Source organism: Cadophora gregata (genome assembly GCF_030347475.1).
Source record: "Cadophora gregata isolate MNR1 chromosome Unknown scaffold_2, whole genome shotgun sequence".
NCBI classification, from domain to species: Eukaryota; Fungi; Ascomycota; class Leotiomycetes; order Helotiales; family Ploettnerulaceae; genus Cadophora; species Cadophora gregata.
In genome coordinates this window covers 1,376,167-1,403,034 of record NW_026695925.1, presented here as the reverse complement: position 1 = coordinate 1,403,034, position 26,868 = coordinate 1,376,167, and the positions used below count along the sequence as shown (strand labels likewise).

Genomic DNA, 26,868 nt, shown 5'->3' with positions numbered 1-26,868 from the left:
GGGGCGTTGGGCGCCAACGTAAGGCTCGGAAAATTTGAAAGGTATCCCTTGGAAGGCCTTTTTGGGTGCTGGTGCAATGTAGGTATATGTGTGGCTTGATATGGATCGAGGGGCAATTGGTATCTGATTAATCGAGCTCCATGGTGGAACCATGTTCCAAGCGAGGGGCAAGTAAGCTTGGATCAGGTCTGACGCTATGAGAGACATGGAGAACGGCAAGCAAGGAGGCACATCCTAGATTTGAAATTTAAGTTAACAGAGGAAATGTGACGTGTCGTGTCGAATTGAGTATCTGAGCACACTATTCGTATGAGAAAGTTACTGTAGCGGATGAGGCGTGGCAGCCACCATGCACATCATCTTTGTAAAAGCGGGCTATTGGTCAGCACACTTTGACGCAGACGTATCGAAGGGCTTAGAGAGATGTTGATATAGATAGTGGGAGTATATTATAGATATAAAGATAATAACAGATAGTAGTATCAGAGCGCCTTCTGCGTCATATTTGGATATCACAACGATTGCAAGCAATTGCGGAAAGAATGAAGAATACTGTAAATCCAATCCAGCCCAACCAAAATACCAATTCGAAAACAGACCAATCTCAACCCAATAAAAGCCCAAACCAGCAGACAACACCTGTATCTGACCAAACGCCGCAGTGTATCAACCTGCCCTAGATAGCCCTAAAATGCATATGCAATTGCAATAAAGAAAGCCTGCTTGTAACAGCAAATCCCGTAGAGGGAGCCAAAATCGAACAAGAAAGAACTGAAAGTCGTCTCATCTCCACGTTCCGTGAATCCCCGCCCTCCTCGGCCTATGCTTCAGTCCAACATCCCCAGCACCCATCAAACTCTTCCACCTCCTCCCCACGCTTCCCCTATCCTTTCCCAGACTCCGCGCGCAATCCTGCCAATCGCTCTTGGTCAACTTCAGCTTCTCAAGAACAAGCTCAACAAGTAGGCGATCTTCTTCTGTCGACCATTCGCTCTTGAATCCGGATCCTTCTATACTTTGAAGTACAGTCTCGCCTTGGCTCTGGGCTTCAACTTCCGCTAAACGCAAGTCGTGGAAATCAGAGCGCTCGAGGCCAAGAGGTATGATTTCTGGCGCGAAGCGCATCCGTTTAGGTGTACTGGGTCGGTTTGTCGGGTCCATGGGCAGTTCATCCTCCTCACTCTCCTCCTCATCGACATCATGACGAGACATCTCGTCGTCCTGAGATCTCCTCCTCTTGTTGATACCGCGCGGTGGAGCAGTGATCGTGCGCTTCGCGATCTTCTTCCTGGGTGTGAACCCGGCTGTCGAGTCCTCGGCGCCTTTGCGCTCACGCAGTCTTAGCTTGAATGGTAAGGAAGGAGGATCTGCGTGTGTGGTTGGTGGAGAGGGAAGTTGATTTGGAGGCGAGAGCATGGACTGTAGGGCGCGGCATGTTGAGTAGATGTTGTTGATTGTTGTAGGGCGAGAGGAGGATAGCGGTGGTGAGAGCGGTGGTGATGCGAAGAGTGCGGATTGGTATCTAGTCTTTGGCGTTTGGAGAGAGGAGTCGCAACCTATCGCTGATGGGAGTAACATTTTTCTTGATGCGAGAGGAAACGTTGTGGTGTTGTTGTCGAATGTTGAAGGCTGAGAGATTCGATGCGATGAGGAATTGGTGAAGCGCAATCGATGCGCCGGGAGACTTCGGAGCTCCGCAACGTCGCGATCAAGTCCTGAAAGTTGCGCAGATATGAAATTTGCGTCGACGAGAATCGCGATATTTAATGTTATCTGTCTGCGACGATGTGGTGGGTTGTAGTTATAAGTTGATGGTTGTCAATGCAGGTCCTGCGTGTACCTTGATGTAGATGGGAGAAGAGCGGCCGGCCGTTGAAGTGGGCACAGCTGTTAAGTATTAACATGGGCTGGCTAATCCTCCTCGCACCCCTGCACCCACCACCACTGGCCACTGGGGGGCCTCGTGATGGCCCGGCGACAGGGAGAGGGGAGGGGGAGGGTAGCAATCGTGGAATTGTGGAACAGTTACAGCCCTCCCTCCTTCTCTCCCTCAGTAAGGTATCTGCTCTACGCTGCTCTGCGCTGCTCTACCTTAGCTTAGTGCTGGATACAATGCTACCTAGCCTGATCGTGTCCTTCCTTCTTGTGTGTTAGATTTGTGTGAAATCCTCCTTGATCCCGCCACAGAGAGTGCAGCATTTCGCTCGTCTCCCTCGTCCAACCTATCCTATCACCCGCCCTTCCCAGATCCATGATATGGCTTCTCCCATCACGCTCAATGGTCTCAAGGCCGGCCGACGGCTAGGGCTTTTCGATGTCATCTGAAGTCAAATAGTCCTATTCCTAGCTATTCTAGCTCTGTAAGGAGACTTTCCTCCATGCTGCCGACGGGCACTATCGCAACCTTACGGGAGAGAAGCAGACTTCCTCGCCCTATAGTAGCCCTGGGATGGGACTACTTCCCTTAGCCGTTGCTTGTGAGGGACAGAATCTCGATCGTGAATGTAAGTCTTCGATTTGGATCCCATCCTTCGTCGTCATCGACTGTTAGCAACATTATGCCATGGCAAGAGAAAACCACTATACACGCTCTCGGCGCGTCTTGCGACGTCAAGATCTCGATGAAATGCTCTGCTGCCTTGATTTTCCCTTGATTCCTCTAATTGGGATTGTCAACATTGACTTCACAGGCTTCGAGCGTGACGCAAAGCGCCGTCGAAGTCGCTTTGCTCTGAGACAGCAGCTCACTTTCAGTATCTTATCGCGCTCCCTTGAAGATATCTCCACCCCTCATGCAGGGCAGTGTAGACCTGATGCAGGGCGGAAGCTCCGCGTCTGAGGCGCAACGAGGAAAATGTGCAAAGGATGAAAAGGCCGACTTGCCTGCGAGTCATCCAACAGAGGGTGTGTCGGGGGCATGATATGTGAATGGCCAGTTTTCCTGATCATGGGAGGAGTCTGGTAAGATTGCCTTGCCTTACCTCTGCTGCGCGACGCGACGCGACGCGACGCGTGGACGTGTCAAGTCGCGTAGAGTGGTTGTTGCATTGACGAATCATCGCGACGCTCAAGAAAGGGTGGCATTCATCGCTTGCCCAAGGCGCCGATCGGATGCAACAGAGCAGAGCAGAGCAGAGAAGAGAACACTGAGATGTCGGTGACATGACTCGGATTTGTGACAAGAGTGCATAAATCTGATAGTCTAGATCAAAGTCTCGAATCTTGCCGTAGCTTTCAAGAACAGCCCCAGGATTGAAAGTCCAGCACCCTCAACACTCAAAAATGCTCAACGATACTCATGGTCATGTGACTCCATATTCCCCTCTGCCCCCCTCCTCACGTTATCGTAATAATAATGGCTGCAGGGAAAGCTGCAGTTGCAAGCCACCAGAGTGGGATGTTAAGGTAGGCTTTTGCGGAGCCCTCGTTTGAGTTCCCTGCGAGGTGGTATTGATGGACCCTTCAGTCCCCCGCTCAATAGTCTGTGTTTTTAGGTATTTCCCATAATAATGTGCTTGATTATATGCGTACTACAAGCAAGGAGACACACCTTCAGCCCTTGAACGGGAGTTGAAACCAAACATGTTGTTAGTACGAAGCCCTTTTGGCTTGAAGAGAATTGTGACAGCTCCGTTATTGATCAACGGCGAGGTTAAAACTTTTAACGATTATGCATCCCTTGACACCAGTGTCACTCTAGAACTCATCAACAGCGAAGCGGTCTGCTGAACGGATCGTCTCTGGGTTCATGGGTTCGCATTTCCCTGCAGGGAAAGATATCCGGGCGAGGTAGGCGTCGACTTGTTTCTGGGTGTACTTCATGATGGGAGCTGAGAATCTGGATCGAAGGAATAAGAAAGACTTTGTAATGACTTGAGGAGATCAGGAGATGATAACCGAACGTTTTATTTATGAAGGTCTCTCGATGGATCTGAAAACGTAAATTACCTAATTGCGCCGTTTGCTTCTTGTCATGAATTTGATCAACGGGAGTTAAATCGTCCCGATGTCATGACAAATTTGCAGAGAATTCCAAATGAAACAATTGAAATACTTCGAGGGCCAACGACCTCGACTGGCTTGACTTCATTGGACTCTATATCGGGTTTTGGGATTTCGTACACATGATAATGGAAATGTAACCATGCTTGTGGTTAGGGTCCTCTTGGCGAAATCCTGGGGCGTCTTTGACATCCCAAGGAATCAATATGCTTAGAGTGACATCCCACTCTCCGCAAGAAACTCTTATCGCAACAGCGGGAAAATGGCTCCCTTCAAGATGACCCAATGGCATCTTGCCATTAGCTCTTCCTGTTTCTCTTTAGATTGAACGCTGCCTCTGCATTTGTCATTCGAACGACGACTCCCAATGGCTTCTCACAACAACATCCGAATCAACAGTGACCGGCTTGACAGCACCTTGCAGTCCACCTGTACGTCATGGGGAGCTTTATCAAACTCCACGGGCATGCGCCGGCTCGCATTGAGTCAGGAAGATAAAGATGTTAGAGACTGGCTTGTGCAGGAGTGCAAATCGCTGGGTTGCAATGTGAAGGTCGACCAGATGGGAAATATATTCGCGACTCGAGCGGGCGCCTCGAAAGACCATAAGCCAATCGGCATGGGTAGCCACTTAGATACTCAGCCGGCTGGTATGTTTGGTTTCTTCAGAGAGACAGGTCGACGCTAACTGAGGTGCAGGAGGAAGATACGATGGAATCCTTGGTGTACAGTCAGCCCTAGAGGTGCTCCGAACTTTGGAAGAAAACAAGATCGAAACATACTGTCCGATTGCGCTGATCGACTGGACGAATGAAGAAGGAGCGCGCTTTCCAGGGGCAATGATGTGCTCTGGAGTTTGGTCTACAAAGTCGTCTACGGGACTGGAGGGTTGCTACGCTGTCAAGGATACTGAGGGCATATCGATGAAGAAGGCATTGCAAGATACGGGATATTTAGGCGAAACACTCTGTGACTACCGTGAGAATGGATTAGAGAGCTACTTTGAATTACAAATCGAGCAAGGGCCCAAGCTCGAGAATGCCAACAAGAAAATCGGTGTAGTGACTGCAGTCCAGGGAATGAAGTGGTTCGCTGTCAGGGTGTCAGGCGTAGAAGGACATTCTGGGACAACTCCAATGAATGGTCGTTCAGATGCTCTTGTCACAGCTTCAAGGATGATAACGGCAGTCAGTGAGACCGCTAAGTCAACGGAACTCGGAGTTGCGACTGTCGGTGTAATCTCGAACGATACACAAAGCCAGGCTACGATACCTTCAGGAGTGGAATTTATAATCGACGTTCGTTGCTCAACTGACAAGATGGTCGACGACCTTTGCACAGCAATCTTCAAGGGGTTCGATGAGGTAATACAGAAAGAAGGCAACAGCACCAGATATGAAGTTGTTCGAACGTGGGGTCTTCCTGAATCTATCTTCCATGAAGATTGTATTGGTGCTGTACGCTCGGCTGCTATTGACGAAGTTGGACCTTCGCAGATTATGGATATGAAGAGTGGAGCGGGTCATGATGCTGCGTGGACGAGCAAAGTTGTGAAGACAACGATGATCTTCGTCCCCTCAAAAGATGGAGTCAGTCACAATCCAGCGGAGTACACGAGTCCTGAAGACTGTGCCTTGGGAGCTCAAATCTTGTTGCAGGCTGTTCTCCGGTACGATGAGAAAGTAAAGCAAGGTTACATATCATGATCTATCTGTATCAGATGAGCGTCACTATAATTTCCAGATCAGTCGTATTGTAGCTGTGGCAATTTGAGCGGTTACATTATAGCCTTTGCTTCAGCTTGCACTACATCTTCAGCTTCTTTGGCTCCCAGAATACATGTTCCCCATCTCTGGCCATCTTCGTCAGTTATAATCCTCTTTCTTAACTTTACCTCGAGGCTGGCTCGATCTTGAGCTCGGAAACAGCTGCTGCGGAAGAAAGCCGCCCCCGGAATGGCCCTGGAATTCCACCCCCGCAATTCCCCCGCCTTTCTGCAACCAATACTTTTTCTGGCTTACAGCCTGACTTTTATCAAAATCAATTCCGTGATGGATTCCGGGCCTGAAGAGGTTGGTTATTTCATTACTTCTCAAATTTTTGATGATATTATTAAGACCGTGATTTCTTCTGCAATTCCCTCTCCAGCAACTTGTTCCCCTTGCCTCGGACACGAGAACTAAACGATATGGCTATCCTCGACCTGCTCCGTGCCACTGGGACCGCTGCGTCCGAGAACCCATTCCAATCATTAGCATGTATTGCCATATTCGTTCCCATAATCTATATCCTAGCCAACGAAGTCGTTCGGAAGCAAGCGAGAGTTCCTGGGCTCGGTGGACCAACTGGCCTGCCTTTGATAGGAAACCTGTGGCAGATTCGAACAAATGCAGCTGAGAAATACCGACAATGGTCTCGTGCTCATGGAGCTGTCTACCAGATACAATTGGGCAATATTCCGGTTGTGGTAGTGAACACTGCAGCGTCTGCGAAAGTGTTGTTTGGACAGAATGCTCAAGCTCTTTCTAGTAGGCCTGAGTTCTACACTTTCCATAAGGTATGCCTTTTCGTCTTCCCAGTCGTCGGATCTCGCTAATAAAGAATAGGTTTTGTCAAATACTGCGGGAACTACCATTGGAACTTCTCCATACAGCGACTCTTTGAAGCGCCGAAGAAAGGGCGCAGCTTCAGCTCTTAACCGTCCCTCAATTCAGACATACATTCCACACTTGGACTTGGAAAGCAAAGACTTTGTGTCTGAATTATTGAGATATGGAAGATCGGGGGAGAAAGCTGTTGACCCAATGCCAATGATCCAAAGACTGTCCTTGTCACTGGCTCTGACTTTGAACTGGGGCATCCGTATGGACACACAGGATAACGCTCTATTCGACGAGATCACCCATGTTGAGGATGAGATCAGCAGATTCCGAAGCACAACGGGCAATCTACAAGATTATGTCCCACTCCTGCGACTGAATCCATTCGGTTTCGGTTCGAAGAAAGCTGGAGAGATGAGAGACCGTCGCGATGTTTACCTAAAGGCATTGAATAAGGGTTTGGAAGACAGAATGGAGAAGGGAACGCACCAGCCGTGCATTCAGGCGAATGTTATTTTGGACAAGGAGGCAAAGCTCAACAGCGAGGAGCTCACGTCCATCAGTTTGACCATGCTTTCAGGAGGTTTAGACACGGTAACAACGTTGCTCCAATGGAGTATTGCGTTACTGGCGCAGCGACCAGATATTCAGGAGAAGGCTTGGAAAGAGATTTCCGAGTTCTATTCGGATGAGGAGCCACTTTGTGATCCATTGGATGATCAGAAATGTGCATATATCGCGGCACTTGTACGGGAATGTCTCAGGTAAGTCTGAAAGTTGCCAACGACTTTAGCAGTACTGACGAAATCTAGATATTTTACCGTTCTTCGGCTAGCACTTCCTCGTGCCTCGATAAAGGATGTCACCTACGAGGGTGTGGTCATCCCAAAAGGAACAGTATACTTCATCAATGCCTTCGCTTGCAATAGAGGTACGTGAAACATTTGGTGTACCAGTAAACAATATGCTAACAGCATGCAGACGAAGCGGTCTGGTCCGACCCAGACGAGTTCCGTCCAGAAAGATGGCTGGAGGTCCCAGACGCCCCAATGTTTACGTACGGCATCGGATACCGCATGTGTGCGGGCTCCTTGCTTGCGAACCGAGAGCTCTACCTTGTGTTCATTCGGATGCTCAATTCGTTTGAGATTCGAAAGTTTGATGATATCGATACCCATCCCGTATTTGGAAACTCGGATCCCACAAGCCTGGTGGCCATGCCACATAGATACAAGGCGAAGTTCGTGCCCAGGAATCCGCGTGCACTGGACAAGGCAATGAAGAACTTCAGCGTTGTTGACGAGCCTGCGTAAATTGATAATGAAGTTGATTGAGCCTCATAGAATGGATCCAAGTAGCACAGAACTTAAAGATGCCTGCAATGTCATTGGTTCTATGTCTTTTTGAATATTGATGTTTCATTTTTCGATTCTTTCTTAGAGCGCAGGACTAGGTCTGTTTTTCGATCAGATTAGCTGGCTTGTGCTAGTCACTGTTCACTCGCGGCGAAGCTTGCCCGATTGGACTAGCAGCGTCCTAAGGTCTGACACGCTTACTTTCATCGTATGCCTCATTCCTCAGTCGACTCCTAAGCTATAAGTATCCAATTACCAAGCTTTCGTGGTGAAAGCTATTGTACCAGGTTTTCGAGAAACAGAAGTGTGAACATTCGAATATGGCTTCGAGTAACCATGGCTCTCTGCCGTTGTACGCCGATACACCTCTCGAGCTTCTTACAACTCCCGCATTTGAGACGGGGAAGGTACTCCATATGAGATTCTCTCTAGCAAACACATCAGTTAATGATCTTTAGAAAGACAGCTTTACTATGGCAGCCTCACATATGACGTTGAGCCACAATGCCCTCATCAGGGGTTACAATAGCATCTACCAACAGGCCCCCAGACTGTCCCCATCAGATTATCATGACTTCATTGGATACTGCCTTGCCTGGCATAGATGTAGAGCAGCATCATACGCACGAAGAAGTGCATTATTTTCCAGCGATCGAAAGGGTAACAGATCAGAAAGGTATCATGGATAGCGAAGCAAAGGAGCATTGTAAGTCTCCCCACTTGAACTTTTTGTATGCACCAGTGCTCTTCTGACGCAGTACTTGCCCAGCATCCTTCCATGAGGGACTGAAGTCTTTCAAAAACTACCTCACGTCACTCAAAATGCCCACTGATTTCAGACCAATCAAGCTCCTCTCGATCATGGACACATTCTCGCAACCCCTCTACTCGCATCTCGCCTCAGAGCCTCAAGCCATCCTTGCACTCTCCCGCTTTGCTTCTCCTGAGCGACAATTCGATCTCTTGAAGATCGAGCATGAAGAAGGGAAGAAAGCTGTGACTCTTGACTTTGCATTCAATGTCTTACCTATTTTCATGAATAACATGGAAACAGTGGAATTCGAAGGAGGAATGTGGAGGAATCATCCTGAAATACCATCCATTGTGAGGTGGATTATGAAGGTGTTGATTCCGCTTTGGAATGGGCGACAGTGGAGGTTTTTGGCTTGTGATAGTCAGGGAAGGAGGAAATATTTGGTTGCTTGAGACTAGTGGCTGAGGTGGTGCGAGATTAAAACCTATGTAAGGAGGGGGGATGGTTACTTTGGACTTTGAAGTGTTGCCTCCCAGGGAAAATTTGCCAACTCCGGGCTCTGCACTTTTCCTCCAAGTCTATCACAATAAATGATGCATATGGTTCTTGCTTGAAAGTCAGTGTTTGCATTCTCTCAAGCTTTACATCACAATTTTTTTATTGTAAATTTTTTACCCACCGATTCAAATTGAAGAGATCGCCGACGACCTGTGCATCTCTGCATCGATTACTCGAATCAAATATTCGAATCAAATATTCGAAGCAAAAACTGGGATCAAGTGCAACTACAAAATTGGCAAACATAAAGATACACCAGCTTATTCAGAGAAGTCTCGAGTTGAGAGTGACATAGCCTCAGCCACGATGACAATAACTTTTGTCTTCAGGGGAAAATTTCGTTTCGTCAGGAGAATCTGCCGATGCCAGATACGATGTCTTCAAAATCTTGTAGATATAACTGGTTGACATCAATATTTTTACTGAAACTATACTCTGTGACATGAATTCTCACTTTCGTCCTCGGCCCAAGGCTATATGTTGCCGACTCTCTTAAGGCAAAAGAGGCGTTCAATATCCAAATACTCGACTGATTCGTCGGATTTGAGATGAAGATATAACTCACAAGTAGATTGAAACATTATGATCAACTTAATTCTGGTATTGTTAGTTCACCCAATCGATTTGCCATACACAAACTTCAAACTCTGCGAAAAGGGGCGACCTCGCTTAAACTCCACGCAAGACCTGCCCACTTTAGAGAAACGTGGGTGTGTCATCATCGAGATAAGGAATATTAGGGACGGGCAGACGATGATGGCCGACGACTTGCAAAGGTGGGGAGGCAATATGCACTCCAGATGATTGTTCTTTGCCTCTGGCTACTCATAAGTTCCTTTTCTTGACTGGGTTGTAGGAAACGTTAGATTTGAAACACACTCGCTCATTGTCATCAGTTTCTGGTTTTTGTTATTCGACCCAATAAAGTATGGCCGAATACGATTTACTCGTTCTAAATGGACTTGTGGTTACAGCGGATGAGACTGGGCAATTTGATATTGCTATCAAATATGGAAGGATTACAAAAGTTGTACCACAAGGGACCCTGGCTGGTGTCATTGCCAAAAAGACGATTGATGCGCAAGGAGGGATGGTAATGGTAGGGAGACTATCAAATGTGTTTGAGAAACTGGCTGATTTTTCTACAGCCGGGTGGAGTTGATGCCCATGTGTGAGCTGCTGTACCAATAGCTCCTCCTATCTGAAATTAATTCGAAACAGACATCTGGCTGAGCCAGCACTGTTTGGCAAAGGGAAGTCTGCAGATGACTACGAGTCAGGTATTTTCAGCATAAAAAAGTTGTAATTTCAATTATGTTACTTACAAATATACAGGTAGCAGGTCAGCGATTGCTGGCGGAACCACAACTCTGATCACATTTGCTCCCCAAAGGAAGACAGAGCCGTCTCTTCTGGCAGCCTTAGCAGCAACTCATGAACTTGCCAAAGATAAGTGCTACAGCGACTACTCATTCCACCTCATCTGCTCCAATGCAGGTCCGCAAGCTATTTCAGAGTTTGCCGCTCTCAGAGAAGCTGGTATCTCATCACTTAAGATCTACATGACCTATGAAGCTTTGCAGTTGAGAGATTCTGAGATTTTGGATGTCTTGTTTGAAGCACGGAAGCAGAAAATTGTCACCATGATACATGCCGAGAATGGAGCCATCATCGATTGGACGATCAAGAAACTGGAAGAGAAGAAGCTGTTCGATCCTAAGTACCACGTTACAAGTCATCCGCCAGTCGCGGAAATCGAAGCCACTTATCGAGCTATTAGTCTGAGCAGCTTCATTGATGTTCCGATTCTCATCGTTCATGTCTCCTCACCATCAGCTGCAAAACACATCTCTGATGCTCAGAGGAGAGGACTTCCAATTTATGCAGAGACTTGCCCACAATATCTTTTCCTCACTAGGAAAGATTTAGAGAAACCTGGCTTCGAAGGCGCGAAATGTGTCTGCTCTCCACCACCGCGTGAAGGAGAGCAAGATCATGAAGGGATATGGCAGGGCCTTGAGAATGGAACCTTTACTGTTCTTAGTTCAGATCACTGCCCCTTTTTGTATGAAGACACGCAGGTGGGCAAAAAGTCGGTTATCAGTGCTGAGTATCCAAACGGTCGTTTCAAATACATTCCAAATGGGTGTCCTGGCGTTGAGACGAGGTTGTCGTTGGCATTGTCAGCGAATCGATTGAAGTTACAAAAATTCGTGGAAGTGACATCAACAAATGCTGCGAAGCTATATGGGCTGTACCCTAGAAAAGGTGGCCTAGTTCCAGGTGAAAGTGATGCCGATTTGACGATCTGGTATCCAGAGGGAATGAAGGAATATGAACTGACCAATTCTATGGTAAGCTAACTTTGATGATACACGTTTCGAAACGATGAGCTAACAGTAGTTTTAGCTACACCATAACGTCGACCATACTCCGTATGAGGGAAGAACCATCAAGCAATGGCCTCGGTATACCATTCTGAGAGGAGAAGTGGTCTGGGCAAAGGATGAGGGTGGCTTGGTTGGCACGAAAGGTTACGGAAAATTTCTGAAGCGAGACGCGAGTTGTCTGGCTGGCAGTTTGAGCAAGGAAGAGTGGAACGTTGAAAATTTCTGATGCTTTCCAAACATTGAGACAGGATTTTAAGTAGCTAGAACAGCAACCTGACCGAAATGAGACTTGAGAGCACGGTAAATGACAAGCTCCTCTATCTGCATATTATTCTTGGCAGTGATTTATTCTACATCAGGTAGAGAATTTGGAAGTAATGGCTCACGCCAGTGAACGTTTTGCAGCTCACTGGATGATTTCGCGTCAGGGAAAATTTAGCGAACAATTCAGGGGGGCGAGGAGAAAACGTAAACAATACTTTATATCAAGTTTAATTTAGGATATTGCTACCAAGCTGGACCAAAATATCCGAGCTTTCACTCCGAGCGCTATCTACTCGAGAAGCGATCTAAGTCTCCAATTAATTGTAGCACTTCTTATCCTGGTATTTCCAGATTCATTGCGAACCGACTTGCTGCAGTCAAAGGTGGGGTGTTCGTATGTGACTTGACAACTTTGGCCGGCTAGCGATAAGACATCCGTTATCAGAAACAGCGTCCTTGATAATATTTGTAGTTAGCGAAAAAATACCAATCACATTTAACTGATGACGACGTTTAAAGTTCCCAGGAGTGGGAGGCCTGGACACTCGGACTAGCTGGCCTCGTTGGTGGTTAGCCATTAATCAGAATAAGGCTACAACAACTACCGCATTCTGTTTCGAACAGTCTTCCTGTCCTGAGACCGGATTTGCTGATTTTCTCTTGTTTTGACTAGATCTTGATATCAAGTAACAAAGACAGCTTGTCTGAACGCCAGATCAGTATCATCTGCGGATATGGGAAGTGTCAAAAAACAAACTCGTCACGTCGACGTTTTGATAGTTGGGGGCGGACCAGTGGGTATGTATGGTTCTGCCTCAAGTCTTCGAAAGATTTTCAGGCTAAAGAATATTCTCAGGCCTGATAACAGCATTCCAACTAGCAAAGTTCGGTCATGCTCATTCAATCGCCATTATCGAGAAGCACCCCAAGTCCGCTCAAGACCAGTACGGAAGAGCTATCACTTTGTATCCCAGATCCAGTGAACTTCTAGACGGACTCGGTCTTGCTGACGAGCTCGCTCAAGACTGTTTTGCCTGTCGCAAAACTGTCAGCTATGACCCAAACGGTGTTGAGGTTTCAGGACGAGGCTGGTCTTTCATGGAGGATATGAAAGATACGCAATGGGACTTTGCACTAGTATTGAGACAGAAATATCAAGAAAACATCTTCAGGAGAAGATTAAAAGAGTTTGGAGTGAGCTTAGAATCTCCTGTTGAGTTGGCGGACGTGAAGGTGGACGAGTCAGTACCCCAAGCTGGATACAAAATTACGGCCAAGACCAGAGATGGAGTGACTGGGGTGGAGGCAACTATTATGTGCAAGTACTTGATTGGTGCAGATGACGGCAGGTCATTTGTACGACGAGCTCTTGAGATCCCATTCGATGGGAGTACGTCCGAGGACAAATGGGTCCGAATCGACGGCGTAATTGAAACAGATATGCCCAAGTCCAGAGTTTACGGCGCCATCGAGTCACCAACGCATGGCAACGTATTGTGGGCAGCCCTGGATCACGGAGCAACTCGCATAGGGTTTGCCTTCACAGCAGATCGTCAAAAAGCGTATGCAGTATTCAATGAGGAAGCTGCTGTCGCTGAAGCAATTGCTTCGGTGAAGCCATTCTGTCTGAAGTTCAACCAAGTAGATTGGTGGACTATCTATTCCGTCGGGCAAAGAATTGCTCGGAGTTTCCTTACCAAAGGCTGCGTTTTTCTCGCTGGAGATGCTTGTCACACGCACTCATCGGGAGCTGCGCAAGGTATGAATGCAGGAATTCACGATGCTTGTAACCTGGGTTGGAAACTGTCCTTGGTGCTTGATGGTGTTGCCCCACACTCGCTCCTGGAAACTTATGAGAGTGAGAGGCTACCGAATGTTCAGAAATTGATCAACTATGACAAAGATATCTCGAGGTTGATGACCATGCAATTGCCAATTAGTTGGGAAGGAGATCCTAATGCTGACCCGAACGAGATATTGGGTGTTGTCATGGAAGAAGCTTCGACTTTCACTTCGGGATTGAGCATCGCTTTCGATACGAACAAAATCAATATTAAAGGATCTTTCAAGTCGAAGGCAAGTCCAGCGCCAGTTTCGCCTGGGCAACGCGGTCCTGATGTTCCGCTCACGAAGCCAGGAACGAATGAAGCCACACGACTTCACAGAGAGACTCCGAATAACGCAAAATTTCATGTCGTTGTCTTCGTCGGAGAGCCAGAACATACTAGATCATCTCTGAAGCTCGTCTCAGAAGCTTTGAGTGCGTCAGAAACACTTTGTAGGGCCTCGCTACCTGTATCTTGGCTCACGGTCGTGGCGCGAAGTGGTCCATCAGCTTTCGAGTTGCTTGGAATCATGCCATTCGGAAAGGTATTCTATGACGAGAAGCAGACAGCTCATTTGAGATACGGTATTGATGTAACGGCAGGAGCTCTCCTGGTGCTGCGGCCTGATGGTTGGATTGCAACACTAACAACACTGGGTGCTGGATCGGTTGAGGAGCTGGAGAGCTATTTCCATAATATCCTGCAAATCAAATGAGATTACGTAGGACCTTATCAATGAAATGGGGAAAAATTATTGCTCATATTTTGAATTACATGAGGTCCTTTCAGCTTCAATCACGTACCTGCCGTGTCGCCGTGGTGAAAGCCAACGCATCGTATGAGACCTGTCTCTGTCACAATGGAGAACCGTAAATATCTCTACGATAGAGTGATATGTATTGGAAACACAGAGAGTAGCACTTACGTCTTGTATTCTCAGGTGTATCCCTCTCACCATTCACTTGAGATGATTTGCATTCGGAGCTTCTGCTTGCCTACTTGTCAACTTGAAGCCACAACAAGATGTGATTTTCGGATTTAGATAGGAATCTTAGTGTCATAAAGTGAAGAGAACCGACAAACAAACACAGAGCAAGAACAGGAAATGAAAAGACAACACTTAATGGACTGTCTACATAGAGACCGGATAGGCACTAGGTGGCAACTGGAGCTATTACTGTAGTGATTTTACTTTATCTTTGTCAAAGCGTGTTTCGTGTGGGAGTACTTACTCAAACTTTAATCTTTTCACATGATCCCCTATCTCCCTCTCCCTTCTTTTTCCTATCTGTCTCTCTCTCTTTTTCTTTCTATCTCTCTACACAGTAAGTCTCTCTAATCTCTCCACAGTAGGTCTCTCCACGGTAGGTCTCTCTGATCTCTCTACGGTAAGTCTCTCTAATCTCTCCACGGTAGGTCTCTCACGGTAGGTCTCTCACGGTAGGTCTCTCACGGTAGGTCTCTCACGGTAGGTAAGGAGGTAAGGTCCGAAGGTAGGAAAGTGGAAAGGTGGGAAGGTCTGAAGGTGGGAAGGTCTGAAGGTGGGAAGGTCTGAAGGTGAGGAAGTAGGTAGTAGGAAACTATAAATATTATCCATAGAATTAAATATATAAAAATAGAGGAAAATTCCATTATCCATGATTATAGATTTATGGAAATTTCCATGTTTCATTTTGTATAGCATGAAATCTATAATTATGGAAATATTCTCCATAATCATGAGTGACGAGTCTCTATTCCTATGGAAAGATTTTCCATAAAAGACCTCCATATTTATAGAGAATATTTCCATTGGAATGGAGAGCCGTTGCCACCGTAGTGAGGGGAGTCATGGAAGATGGCACTATGTGTGCCTCGCACTTTTCATTGTCGTGGGGTACTTTATTATGGATTTCGGCAATCGTGATATCATCTTGCCATCTCAAGCTGTAAGAGTTTTGTGCGACTTTAAAGGTTTATTTACCTTCAAAATTTACCCCTCCAAGAACCCCTCATTCTCGCTTCGAGGCCCTTGCCAAACAAGCACCACGAACTAATAGAGCCTAGCGTGACACTAGCGGCCGTCCCTCCCACAGCGAAAATGAGGTTTCTGGATGTCTATGACCAAGGAGAAGATCCCATCCAATACAACTCGCTGTGTCTCCGTATCACCTCTACAAGATGGCGCCCTCGACATCGCAAGTCTTTATTGACGGGTCGTTCGCCGACCTCGCCCAGGAGTTGGCCGAGTACCTCCACATTGGATCCGAAATCCAACCCCTCCTCGACGAGAACAAGAAGGATGATGCCCTCAAGAAGCTGGTGACCGCGTCTGCTGCGCTCAACAGTACCCCAGAGAAGGAATTTACCGCAGCATACAATCTCTTGGTCTACCTTGTGGTTCAGTCTCCCAGTGTCAACATGTTCCTCCCACGCATGTGCGAGAACCTCTCAAAACCCATCACGTCCTCCCCCATCAATGGCTCTGGTCTGGCGCTCAACGTTCTCACCACTATCTTCAACCTCCTGCAACCTGATAACGATGTGCGATTCAACGTGTTCCAAGCTATCTTGCGATTAGTCAAGACAAGTGGTTTGTACGAGATGCTTCGACCACAGTTGACAAAGTTGGATGCCTGGTTGGCAGAATGGGAGGTTGATGAAGAGGACCAGCGCAAGCTATACTGCCAAATCGCGGATATTGCAGAGGAGTCTGGCGAGGAAAAGTAAGTTCGGACAAACGTAAGGGCTCATTGTCACATCTAACATTTCCCGCAGGCAGTCATACCAATACGTTCTCAAGGCTCTCCGCACTTTTGACCCTAAAGAAACCGAAGAAATCTCCTCCACCGAAGCCCAAACTATCTCTCTCCGCGCTCTCAAGACCGCCCTACTTTCTAATACACACTTCGATTTCCATGACCTGACATCTCTTCCCACCATCCAAGCACTCTCCGATTCTCACCCAATATACTCCGAACTGCTCGAAATTTTTGCTGAGAAAGAACTTGAGGACTACAACGACTTTAGGGACGAGCATGAGGGCTGGATCGAGGAGGAGGGGCTGGATAACAGCAAACTCCACCGCAAGATGAGACTATTGACCCTCGCCAGTGTCGCAGCAAGCACCAACAGCCGAGAGCTCGAGTACAAGCGCATTGCAAAGGCCTTGCAGATCCCAGCTGAGGACGTTGAAATGTGGGTTATTGATGTCATTAGAGCTGGTTTGATCGAGGGCAAGCTTTCGCAACAAAAGCAGGTCTTTTTGGTCCACAGAACGACATACCGGGTCTTTGGTGAGAAGCAATGGCGCGAGGTCGCGACAAGACTTGATCAATGGAAGGAGAGCTTGAGAGCAGTTAAGGAGGTTATCAGCAGGGAGAGACAAGCTGCCGAGGCGCAGAAGGAGCGTGAGATGCACGAGGTTGAGAGGAAGGTTGCTGGTGCTTCAGGAATGGGCGGTGGACGAAGAATCGGCGGACGTGATAACATGGTTGAGATGGGTACTGACTGAGGGGCTCAAGACCATAAGTCTTTCGGCTCCAGCAGCACATCAATGTCCAGAAGTTCATTTTGGCAACGGCGTTATTAGAGATGATTGTACACTTTGGAGCATAGCGTCTGGCATGATGCGGGATGGTTGTTTTCAACGAGGGCTATGATGATTTGGGACACGATATCCTGGATCAAGAAGCCAAATGAAGTGAGATAATAAAATTCGCATTGAGCATGCGTGCTATGACTACAACCTTGAAGTTATCACAAAGGTCCAGTCTTCCTTTCTTCCCATCCCTCTATTCTTACACTCCCGGTTATACCTCGATCTAAAAGTTCTTTCCCAACCTCTGCTCGAGTTTCTCCCGAGTCTCCTTGTACACCTCATCCGGGGTCTTCGTAGCCACAACCTTCACTACCCTATTCTGGCCAGCGAAATAATCCACTACAGGCATGCTCGTCTCGACGAAAGTCTTAAACCGCTTCTTGATACTCTCGGCATTGTCATCCGACCTTCCACTGGTCTTCCCCCTCTCCAAAAGCCGTCTTTGCATCTCCTCCTCAGGGCAATCAAAGAACAAGACAAACTTGCTTGGGCAGACCGTCTCCTCAAATTTCAGAGCCTGATCCATCTTCCGCGGGAACCCATCAATCAGGAACTTCCCCTTGTGATCCTTATCCTTCTCGACAACCTCCGTCATGGCGTTCTCCAGGAGCTGGACCGTCACTTCCATGGGCACGATCTTGCCATCCTTGATGTAGCTCTTGATGAGGTCGCCGAACTCGGATCCTTCACGGTCTTGCTCTGCGCGGAGGAGATCACCGGCGGAGAGATGCGTAAATTTGTAGTCGCGGACTAGGTTCGCGCATTGCGTGCCCTTTCCTGCACCGGGTCCGCCGAGCACGAAAAGGACTGTTACGGAGGAGGGGGAGAAGGTGGGTGTGTCTTTCTTAGGGCCGGCGATTTGTTCAGTGGTTGGAGGCATTTCTGCATATGGTTTGGAATGTCAGCGAGAGTATTGATAGGTAGAGTGTATCTCGGAAAAGAGATGTGAAGCTCCTGGAAAGCTCGTTGCCTCATGATCCCGGCTCTTAAAGCGGCTCTCAAAATGAAGCAAGCAGCTTCACAGATGTGAGATGCAACTGCCTGCTCCTTGCCATTGAGAGGATATACGGCCTCTTGCCATTACGTACCGACTCGACTTTTTACCATCAAAGCATAGGCTCCAGATCCCGCAAGCACAATACCAACGAAAGGCCAGACTTTCAGTGGGCTCGAATTCGGGTTGCCAGAGGCGTATCCTCGTCTCGAGACTGGCGATGGTGAATTGCGAATTGAGGTTCTGAAGGAGTTTCGAGATTTAGAATTTAGGGATCGAGGGAGAGTATAAGATTGGCAGAAGCGCCGTGAAAAGAGTCGCGGGAGCGGGTGTGCCATTGTTGCAGGTGACTGACTGGGTTTGTCTGACGCAGCGTGACGACGTGCAGGAAGCTTGAAATGGAGACTTGAAGATGGTGCTTGGCAGCCCCTGGAAAATAAATATCGCTAAGCGGGACTGGGGAGTCCACTTTCATCAACACAGCAGAGGTGTGTGTGCATGATGTCCTATTAAATATATGCAATGCATATATATTTGATGTACAATGTGTATTATTGCTGACTTGATATGTGTATGTGCAATAGCGTTTCGTCAGTGTACGAACGTTAACGATGGTTGGAGAAAGCGCTGCTAGTGTGTGAGTGCTGTGAATGGTGTGAGTACCGCGAGCAATGCACTGGTAATTCCTACGTCCAGTCTGATACTGTGTCATCTTCAATTATGACAAGTCCGAGACCTTCGGTTTGTTATAGATCAAATTCTTCAGAGCCTTAGCAGTCTGCCAAAGTATCTCCCTACGGTACCAAAGTCTGTGGAGTTTATCATGCCTCTAGTGTCATGAGCGATCTATCAAGAACAGTCTGCACACCAGGAGAACGCTCATTCCTCCTAGCTTCACCAAGCATGTCTTTAATCTTAGCCTTCAGCTCACCTCTTCCATCCTTGAACATCCCGAAAACACCTCCGACAAAGCACTCGACGATCATCTCAGCTGCTTCGGCTCTCTTCAATCTCATGATCTCTGTACCTGCGCCACTCGCAATTTCTAAAATCGTAAAAAAGTTGAGTGCTAGTTCGTAGCGATTCGACCCTTGGGCATTAGTTCTCTTTCGAAGACCATCAAACAGAACCTTTGAGCGCTCGTAGAGAGTGAGTTTCGTAGCCACTGTGACTTTACTTGAGGCCGTGCCCATTTGGGTAATCCCCAGAAGCTTTGGTAGATGGCTGAGTGGAGATGGATCTAAGAGCTTGATATTCACAGCTCGGAAAAGAGCCGAGATACCAGCTGTCGTCGCTGCCGACTCATGTGAATTGTTTCCTTCTTTGGTGTCGTCGCTTGTATCCATCTTGTCCTCGCCGTTATAATCCTCAAGTATGGGAGCGACGACACTGTACACATCGTCAAACATGTCTATGTCCGTGCGAGCCTCACTATACTCTCCAAGGCTAGAAAAGGCATTGGGCCGATATGTGTCGTTGTTGCGCTTTGCCTCCCGGAGCGCAATTTTCTTCATCTGCGCGGCAATGCTGGGCTCAGCAGTCCAGAGTAATTTGCCGGATTTCGTGAACTTGACAAAAGCGTCAAGCACTTTCTCTTTGCCATCGAAGGTTTTGAGTGCAAGAGCCTTCTCTAATGCAGGCCAAATGGCAGCAGCGCTCGCGCCACTTATCTCGGTTCCAGATGAGACCACAACGTCCGCAATCGTTAAAGCAGCTGTATGCTTGATGGTCCATTTGGCTGACTCAAGGCGTTCGACGGCTATCTCGTTAATCTCCTTTGAGTACAATATAACAGCACGCGAGCCGCCCACATTCTCGCTCCAAGTCTTGTCAAACTGCTCCTTGACGTGCTCGTCAAGATCATGTTTAGCGAAGAAGACAAAGGGTAAGAAGTCTGAAGCCACAGAATTGAATCGATCTGTAGCAAATTTAGATACAGCGTAGATGATTTCGCCTGAGACTTGTCGTCGTGTTTCGTCTTCCGCGTTGAAATAAAGACTCTTGGCATACGAAGCGAGCCTCAAAAGACCATCATCAGATCCCAAGCGAGAGAGATATCCGGTTGCTCTGGCATATGCAGCACTGACAGCGTTGTTACGATCCAACACTGCTTTTTCGGTAACCTTGAGGAAAGCGTCTGCGTGTGATTTGAAGACAAAGGCGTGTCTCATAGCAAGGCTAACAAGTACTCCAGCGCATCCTATCTTCGATGGCATTCCAATGGACGTCTTGATAGCATTTTCAAGCCGGTAAGCGAGATCTTTCATAGTGGACTCATCAAGTTGATCGAGGCACTTCTCAATACCTTCCATCAATGGTGACTGGGAAACAGCTGTCGATCTCGCATTGTCGATCTTCGCCTCGGTCAGATTGTACTGCGCCGCTCTGAGGTAAACATAATCGATGCCCTCCTGCTCCATGGTGCTGAGAAGTCCTAGGAGTTGTTCAACCTGATGAATTAGCAAATAGAGTTCTTAGATCTATAACATGATAAAGGTGCTAGCTTACTAGGTGTGGAACGAACGGTAACAAGGTCTTGCCGCCATTCTTGATGATTTTGAGGACAGTAACTGTTGCGAAAACACGAACTTCCTTTGCCGAACTCTCCATGCCCTGGCTTGATAGCAGAAATGGCAAAACCTCTTTCAACATAGCCTGAGCATGTTTCGATTCCGTTCCGGCCTCGATTTGGCGTACAAGCGTGTTCGTCAGTACCATACTGAGCTTCAATGCAGCCTCTCGGACGGAGCCTTTGATATCATCGAGAACCTTGAAAGCGACCTGCCAGATGTCTGATAGATGTTTCTCATATTTGTCAAATTCGCGTCCTTGAACAAGGTCGGCGATAGCAGCACAGCTCGCTTGCCTTGTTCGCCATTCCTTGCCCAGAATGCTTTTAAGGAGGTCGGCCAGAATCTCGTCGAAGTACTGGTTGATAGTGGCACTGGAGTCTTTCACGAGAGCTGTCCAGATGTCGTTCATCGAGCGCTGAACATTTGGATTCGGGTCAAAGCGGTACCTATATAGCTTAGGGTACAATTTGGGGTCTATTTCGGAGTCTGAAAGAATGTTGCTCAGTCCGAATCTACCAAAAGCAGCACGTGTTGACCAAGTGGCTGCATTTGAGGCAAGAGACATGAACTTGTAGACAAGACTTTGATCCCCGACTTCATTCGCCAGAGAAATGATGTCTTTGTAGGAAGTGACCGAGTTTCCTTCTCCCGTTGGCAAAGCACCAGGCTCAAACAGCTCGGTATCGTCATCAACCTTGAGCTGAGCAGATGTTCCTGTGAAGGACGCAACCAGGTCCTTGACAAGTTTCTCCCTGAGTTCCTTGTCTCCTTGCTCATAGACCAAACTTAAGCCACGAGAAGCTGTTTCTTGGACCAATTCGTCCCTTGCAGAGAGCAGCCCCATGAAAGCTGCTTGACATTCTCTTAACCGGGCTTGTATTTCAACTAGGTGCCCACAATTCTGAATGAGACTGAACAGCCATATACCAGATGCCTTTTTCAACGAAGGCTTGGTTGTTTTGCAATCTTGAAGTAGCTTCTGAAGTATCTTCTCCAAGGTGAAATTCTTCTTTGGTCGACCATTGTAAGCTGCATCGATGTCAAGACTCAGAAGAAGTACGTCGGAGTCCCAGCAAGCACCGAGACAACTGATGGCCTCGCCAACAGTGAAATGTATCTCGGCCTGCTTTATCTCAAATAAGCTGTAGAGCCCACCGAGTATGAGTGAAAGGGGATCCTTAGTATCGGATTCTTCAATCAGTTCACCTTCGAATATCGTAGCCAAGCGGCCAAGTGCAGATATCGACTTCTCGTTGCCTTTTTTCGCATCTGTTGTCAAAAGCTCAATTACACCGGCTGATTTTGCAGTACATGCGTCTAGTTGCTCCGAAGTGAGGACGCCAGACACACTGAGTTGTCCAATTGCATTGAGGACAGCTTCTTTCGTAGACGCATCTGTCGCGCCGCAAAGAACCTCTAAAAGGGAGACGATGGCGGTCTGGGTATCGCTAGAATCCCTAGACTCGGCTCGTCCGTAGAAGGAACTTCTGCTAAGCATGTAGCCAACAGCCAGAATGGAGCCGTGGACTTTATTGGCATCTGCTCCCACAGCAGTGGACCACGGCCTGATGTCCAACAATAATGACTGTAATGCCCCATGGACAGTCTGATCGTTATTCGCAGGATGTGGTGCTAATATCCCAAAGGCTTGTGCAGCAATAAAACGAGTTGCGACATTGTTAGATTTGATAGATGGAAGTAGCTCCAATGCTCGTTCAGCAATTCTGCCAATCACTTTGCCTGGACTAATCGACGCAATCTCGACGAAACATCTACCGCAATCGGACAGTCCATTCGCATCGTTGCGTAGCATCCCCTCGAAAGAAGCAGTGAGAAAAGTGAACAATGCATCCTCGTCGACAGACCGAATGTAATCTTTCATGGTCTTCCGCGAATCTTGGTCAGTGCGAAACAAGACATCTAGCTGGCGCTCCCAATCTGCATCAATTGTCAAGGGTGTCTCCGATTTTTGCAAAGCAGTCATAAGCAACATCCGACGACAGTAGTTGACAGCAGAGGAGAAGGCGTTAATTCTCGACCCTGAAAAATTGCCAAAGACAGACACAGAATCAATCTCCATGCCACTCTTCATACTGTTGGCGACGCTCGAGTTTTCTATGAGGCTTTGCGATGTGAAGAAGACTTTTACCATCTCATTCCAGTCAGGAAGAGGGCATTCAGAGGCCGCGGCTATGGAATTCAGAAGTCGGTACCAGTAGGGATCCTGTATGGCCATTAGTCCGTGATGCTTCACAACAACTTTTCACATACCAGCCCTTTCTTACCCTCCTCTACAACATCACTGCGTTCGTCGGTACGACCACCAAGAGCAAGTATGTCGATCCATCGTCCAACAACGTCGCTATACTCGAGACATCGATTCGCCCAACGTACAGTAGCAAAACGAGCTCCGCGAACGACCGCACCTTCCTCAACAAGAGTCATGTACTTGAGGAGAAGGAGTCGTAGATCGCTTTTCAGATTCTCATCCACTAAGAGACTAAGATTAGCTCTCGTACTTGAGAGACTCAACGAGAAAATGGCAAAAGAACCATGGGCTTCTTCTTACGTGGTGGGGAAAAAGCATTTAGCAAACTCGCCAGAGCTCCTTCGATACTTACGAAAAGGGCATCGGAAGATCCCTCTTCAGTCAAGGATCGAAAAAGCCAACGTATCAGTGATAGATCTTGCTCTACCACAATGGAAGGGGTTGTCTTTGCAAGAGAACCTAAGGTCTCATATGCCAAAGCTCGCAAAGTAGCAGCGTCCGTGGATCTCTCGTGGGGAACTGGCCAGCCTTGGTCTTCGATATATGTTCGCATGAAGCCAACGAGTTGCGGTGCAACCTGTGCAAGATCATCAATAGAGCCGATTCTGGCAACCCAATTCATGTAGTTGAACAAGGCATTTCGAAACTTCACAGTTTCAAGACCTTTAGCCGGGAGATTTGTATTGTCATCAGGCGAGATTGCCTCTTGAACTAGTTGTTTTTAGAGTCAGTATTTTGATGCTGCTATCCGATCCAATTCTCATCCAAAACATGAAAGAAATTGGATAGACATACCAATTCTGACAACTTTATGTGGGAATGTGGTGGATACAGCAGATTTACTCAAAAGGACTAATATCTTCGTCTGGAGAGCAGGCTTGAGTGTGAAGTAAATATGCAATAGCCTTTCAATAGTTTCGTGATCTTCCAGTGAGATCGTAGATCGCTTAAGCAAGTCATCTCCAATACCTGAAATCCGTGAGTTCGAATCACCAGATGCAAATAGGGCAGGAAGAAACCGCTCATCGTCCGTAAAAGCACCGCTTGATAAGAACGCCAGGACAATGATCTTAGTCTGGGTCAGGTTCAGTCCCTCATCAGATGATGGGTCCCAGGCTTCTTGCTTGCCGTTCAAGGTTAAGAACTCATATTCTGGAACTGTGAGGCCCGGGCAAGTTATTCCCGACGCGCTCGACCTGATCACAGAAAGAAGCATGAGCTTCCCAAACCACGATGCTACGAACTGCGCATCATCTATATGAGTGTCTAATCCCAGTTGGAAGCGCAGCTCGATATCTTCTTTACTGCCACGTAATGGAATACGAAGCTGGGGAAGGAGACGAAGAAATAGATTGAAGATTGTAGCACATGTTGGTTTTCCAGAATCTTTAGCTAGACCGTGAAGAATTGTCGGTAACAATGCCATTTGTTCCTGATGTCCAATAAGTAAATAACATTCTGCCCCTTCCCAAAGAAAAAGACTCACCGAAGACGACAATTTCCCGACACTCTGCTGGATGAACATGAGATCAAAATGCCGTATCATCGGAGAATCTGGATTTTCCTTGTACTGCTTCAATAAAGCAGCTACGGGCAAGACAATATTCCTGGAGGTACTCAGCGACATGATTGGACGATCTGACCAGCCACATGGGAAATGGAGGATGAGATTGCGGCGATCTCAGACTTACTGGTTTCCAGCAAGGCGAATCTTGATATGCTGGCATGTTGAGATGACCTTGTTGCGGACTGCTGCGTGGTCACTAGCAAGTTTAAGGAGCAATGGGGGCAAATATGGCTTCAGGATGGATTCGAGCTTGTCATCCTTGGCGAGTGCAATGCGCATCTCAACCTTGCCAACCAGCTCCAATTCCCGGTCCATGGTGGACAGATAAAGGTCAATCTTTGAAAACAAGACGTTGCTGATGGCTCAGATGGAGCTTGACCTCCGTCCGTCTGCTTGGTTGTTGTTGTTGTTGTTGTTGGAAGTGCAGAGAGCGATGTGACAGCTCATCACGACTGGTTTTTTGTAGAGGATATGGAAAATCTAAGAGTTGAGGTTGCAAGTGGAAGCAAATATCAAAGGAGAACCCAAAAAAGGGACGGGGATTACGAAAATGTCGTGCCTTCCATGGATGTCATGTCCACGCACTCTCTGCTTGCCTTCTCTTCCTTTCTCTCTTCGCCGGTGATGGCCGGTATGGCGAGGTGATTACTTGAGCAGCGGGGTTTAGGTTTTTCCGCTCCGACATTATTTACTAGTTGGGCTGGATCATGGCCAGGGGTTTTCCTGGTCCTTTCTCACCTGATTCTTCACAGTTTCACTTGAGCCCTGAGGCTCCAAGGTCCCATCAATTCGATGTATTAAAATACGGCTTGCTCCTTTGGAACGACGGTTTTAGTGGTATCTGCTCTGATTGACTCTGGCTAATGGAACAAGGGAATGCGGTCTCACCTTTTGTCGGCGCCACAGCCACAGCACCTCCCCCAGCCCAGCTGGATTTTGGATTTGACGCACGCCACAGCTCTGTTGGAGTGCCTGCAGAATTACGAGTAGGAAACGGGAAATGGAAATGGCCTTACCTCTGACCTCGCCTAGGCAATGTACGATGGTATGTTACTGCCCTCTGCGTAACAGCTCCGCGCCAGTTGAAACCTTTGGGCATATGCTCATTGATGGCTACACACTTCACCAACCTTTGTACAGATGCAGTTTCAATATTCGCTCACGAATACATATGGACTTATCTACATGCCCAAACGGCTTGTCTTTGCAATGTGACCTTACAAGATGATGGCTACAATCGGAGAGAGCTCTCTGACTGCCGAGCTGGCTAGCAGCTCCTTGGAGCCGTTTATCTGGGCAGAAATTCTCGATCGTCGAGTGTAAGGGATTTGAAGGCAGCTCCGTGTCCTTGTCTGGGACGACCTTTTCACCTGGCATCTCTTCCCAAGCTGCCAAGTTCATCGTCAAGGACGACTTAAAAGATCATTAGTCGCACTTCCGTTCCCCGCCTTTGTGGGGAAGGAGAGAGCCGGCTGAGAAGCACCTGGCATGCAGATATTTTACCTATTAAGAAGACAATTTGTATGAGCAGTCACTTTTATTTATTTTAACCACTTCGGCTTTCCATCAGGAGTATTTGTCGGGCCGGCTCGTGGAAGACGATGTTCGGAAGGACGAAAGCGTCGCCATACCTACTTACGCTCAATTTTTCGGCCACATTTTTGACGCTTTCCAGCCATGCGGTCGCCTACTGATCCCCATGGCGCACACTAAATAACAAACAGCACCAGCACCACACCCAGCACACCCAGCACACCCAGCACACCTAGCACACCACACAGCTCTGCTGGCCGCTATGATGTTTTCTATGAGACGGAACCTTCGACTCAGCCATCCATCGCCCAACGACCCGCAATTGATGTACCCGCGTCAGGACTGTTGTTCTTGCTTGCCATAAATATGTCGTTTGTGCAAGATCGGATCTGCAATAATCTGACCAGCGATTCGACGACCCTCTTGGCCTTCAAAGCCCTGCCGAGGGTGCGAGTCTAGACCGCTGGCAGCATTGGGACAGCCGCATGTTAGCAAACCCTGTTCAGCGTGGACAACCTCCAGGCAGAGCACGGCAGAGCACGGCAGAGCACCACCGTCGTCATAACAGCTCATGGGGCTTCAGGAAATGCACGACAGTGTGCA

General features: G+C 47.7%; 9 protein-coding genes across 9 annotated transcripts; 6 read left to right on the top strand and 3 right to left on the bottom strand.

Annotated features, from left to right (window-relative positions):
* Nucleotides 1-783: 783 nt before the first annotated feature.
* Nucleotides 784-1,578, bottom strand: ONS95_007771 (uncharacterized protein; the record flags this gene model as incomplete). Its single annotated transcript, XM_058501291.1, has 1 exon — nt 784-1,578. One exon carries the CDS (start codon nt 1,576-1,578, stop codon nt 784-786), a length of 795 nt encoding a protein of 264 aa, XP_058362608.1.
* Nucleotides 1,579-4,468: 2,890 nt separating this feature from the next.
* Nucleotides 4,469-5,708, top strand: ONS95_007770 (uncharacterized protein; the record flags this gene model as incomplete). Its single annotated transcript, XM_058501290.1, has 2 exons — nt 4,469-4,652; nt 4,702-5,708. 2 exons carry the CDS (start codon nt 4,469-4,471, stop codon nt 5,706-5,708), a joined length of 1,191 nt encoding a protein of 396 aa, XP_058362607.1.
* A 482-nt stretch (nt 5,709-6,190) lies between these two features.
* ONS95_007769 (uncharacterized protein) lies at nt 6,191-7,915 on the top strand (the record flags this gene model as incomplete). Its single annotated transcript, XM_058501289.1, has 4 exons — nt 6,191-6,559; nt 6,609-7,366; nt 7,415-7,533; nt 7,584-7,915. The coding sequence occupies 4 exons, from the start codon at nt 6,191-6,193 to the stop codon at nt 7,913-7,915; spliced, it is 1,578 nt and encodes a 525-aa protein (XP_058362606.1).
* Nucleotides 7,916-8,461: 546 nt separating this feature from the next.
* On the top strand, nt 8,462-9,163 carry ONS95_007768 (uncharacterized protein; the record flags this gene model as incomplete). Its single annotated transcript, XM_058501288.1, has 2 exons — nt 8,462-8,663; nt 8,727-9,163. 2 exons carry the CDS (start codon nt 8,462-8,464, stop codon nt 9,161-9,163), a joined length of 639 nt encoding a protein of 212 aa, XP_058362605.1.
* Nucleotides 9,164-10,055: 892 nt separating this feature from the next.
* Nucleotides 10,056-11,968, top strand: ONS95_007767 (uncharacterized protein). Its single transcript, XM_058501287.1, has 5 exons — nt 10,056-10,368; nt 10,418-10,440; nt 10,491-10,549; nt 10,605-11,623; nt 11,679-11,968. Exons 1-5 carry the CDS (start codon nt 10,198-10,200, stop codon nt 11,883-11,885), a joined length of 1,479 nt encoding a protein of 492 aa, XP_058362604.1. The 5' UTR covers nt 10,056-10,197; the 3' UTR covers nt 11,886-11,968.
* A 444-nt stretch (nt 11,969-12,412) lies between these two features.
* ONS95_007766 (uncharacterized protein) lies at nt 12,413-14,495 on the top strand. The gene is made up of 2 exons (XM_058501286.1): nt 12,413-12,721; nt 12,780-14,495. The coding sequence occupies exons 1-2, from the start codon at nt 12,658-12,660 to the stop codon at nt 14,462-14,464; spliced, it is 1,749 nt and encodes a 582-aa protein (XP_058362603.1). The 5' UTR covers nt 12,413-12,657; the 3' UTR covers nt 14,465-14,495.
* A 1,370-nt stretch (nt 14,496-15,865) lies between these two features.
* Nucleotides 15,866-17,426, top strand: ONS95_007765 (uncharacterized protein). Its single transcript, XM_058501285.1, has 2 exons — nt 15,866-16,454; nt 16,507-17,426. Exons 1-2 carry the CDS (start codon nt 15,910-15,912, stop codon nt 17,240-17,242), a joined length of 1,281 nt encoding a protein of 426 aa, XP_058362602.1. The 5' UTR covers nt 15,866-15,909; the 3' UTR covers nt 17,243-17,426.
* URA6 (bifunctional uridylate/adenylate kinase) lies at nt 17,427-18,809 on the bottom strand. Its single transcript, XM_058501284.1, has one exon. The coding sequence runs from the start codon at nt 18,207-18,209 to the stop codon at nt 17,553-17,555; it is 657 nt and encodes a 218-aa protein (XP_058362601.1). The 5' UTR covers nt 18,210-18,809; the 3' UTR covers nt 17,427-17,552.
* A 335-nt stretch (nt 18,810-19,144) lies between these two features.
* ECM29 (proteasome component M29) lies at nt 19,145-25,047 on the bottom strand (the record flags this gene model as incomplete). Its single annotated transcript, XM_058501283.1, has 7 exons — nt 19,145-20,773; nt 20,832-23,120; nt 23,168-23,388; nt 23,466-23,876; nt 23,961-24,597; nt 24,652-24,772; nt 24,857-25,047. The coding sequence occupies 7 exons, from the start codon at nt 25,045-25,047 to the stop codon at nt 19,145-19,147; spliced, it is 5,499 nt and encodes a 1,832-aa protein (XP_058362600.1).
* Between the last annotated feature and the right edge of the window lie 1,821 nt (nt 25,048-26,868).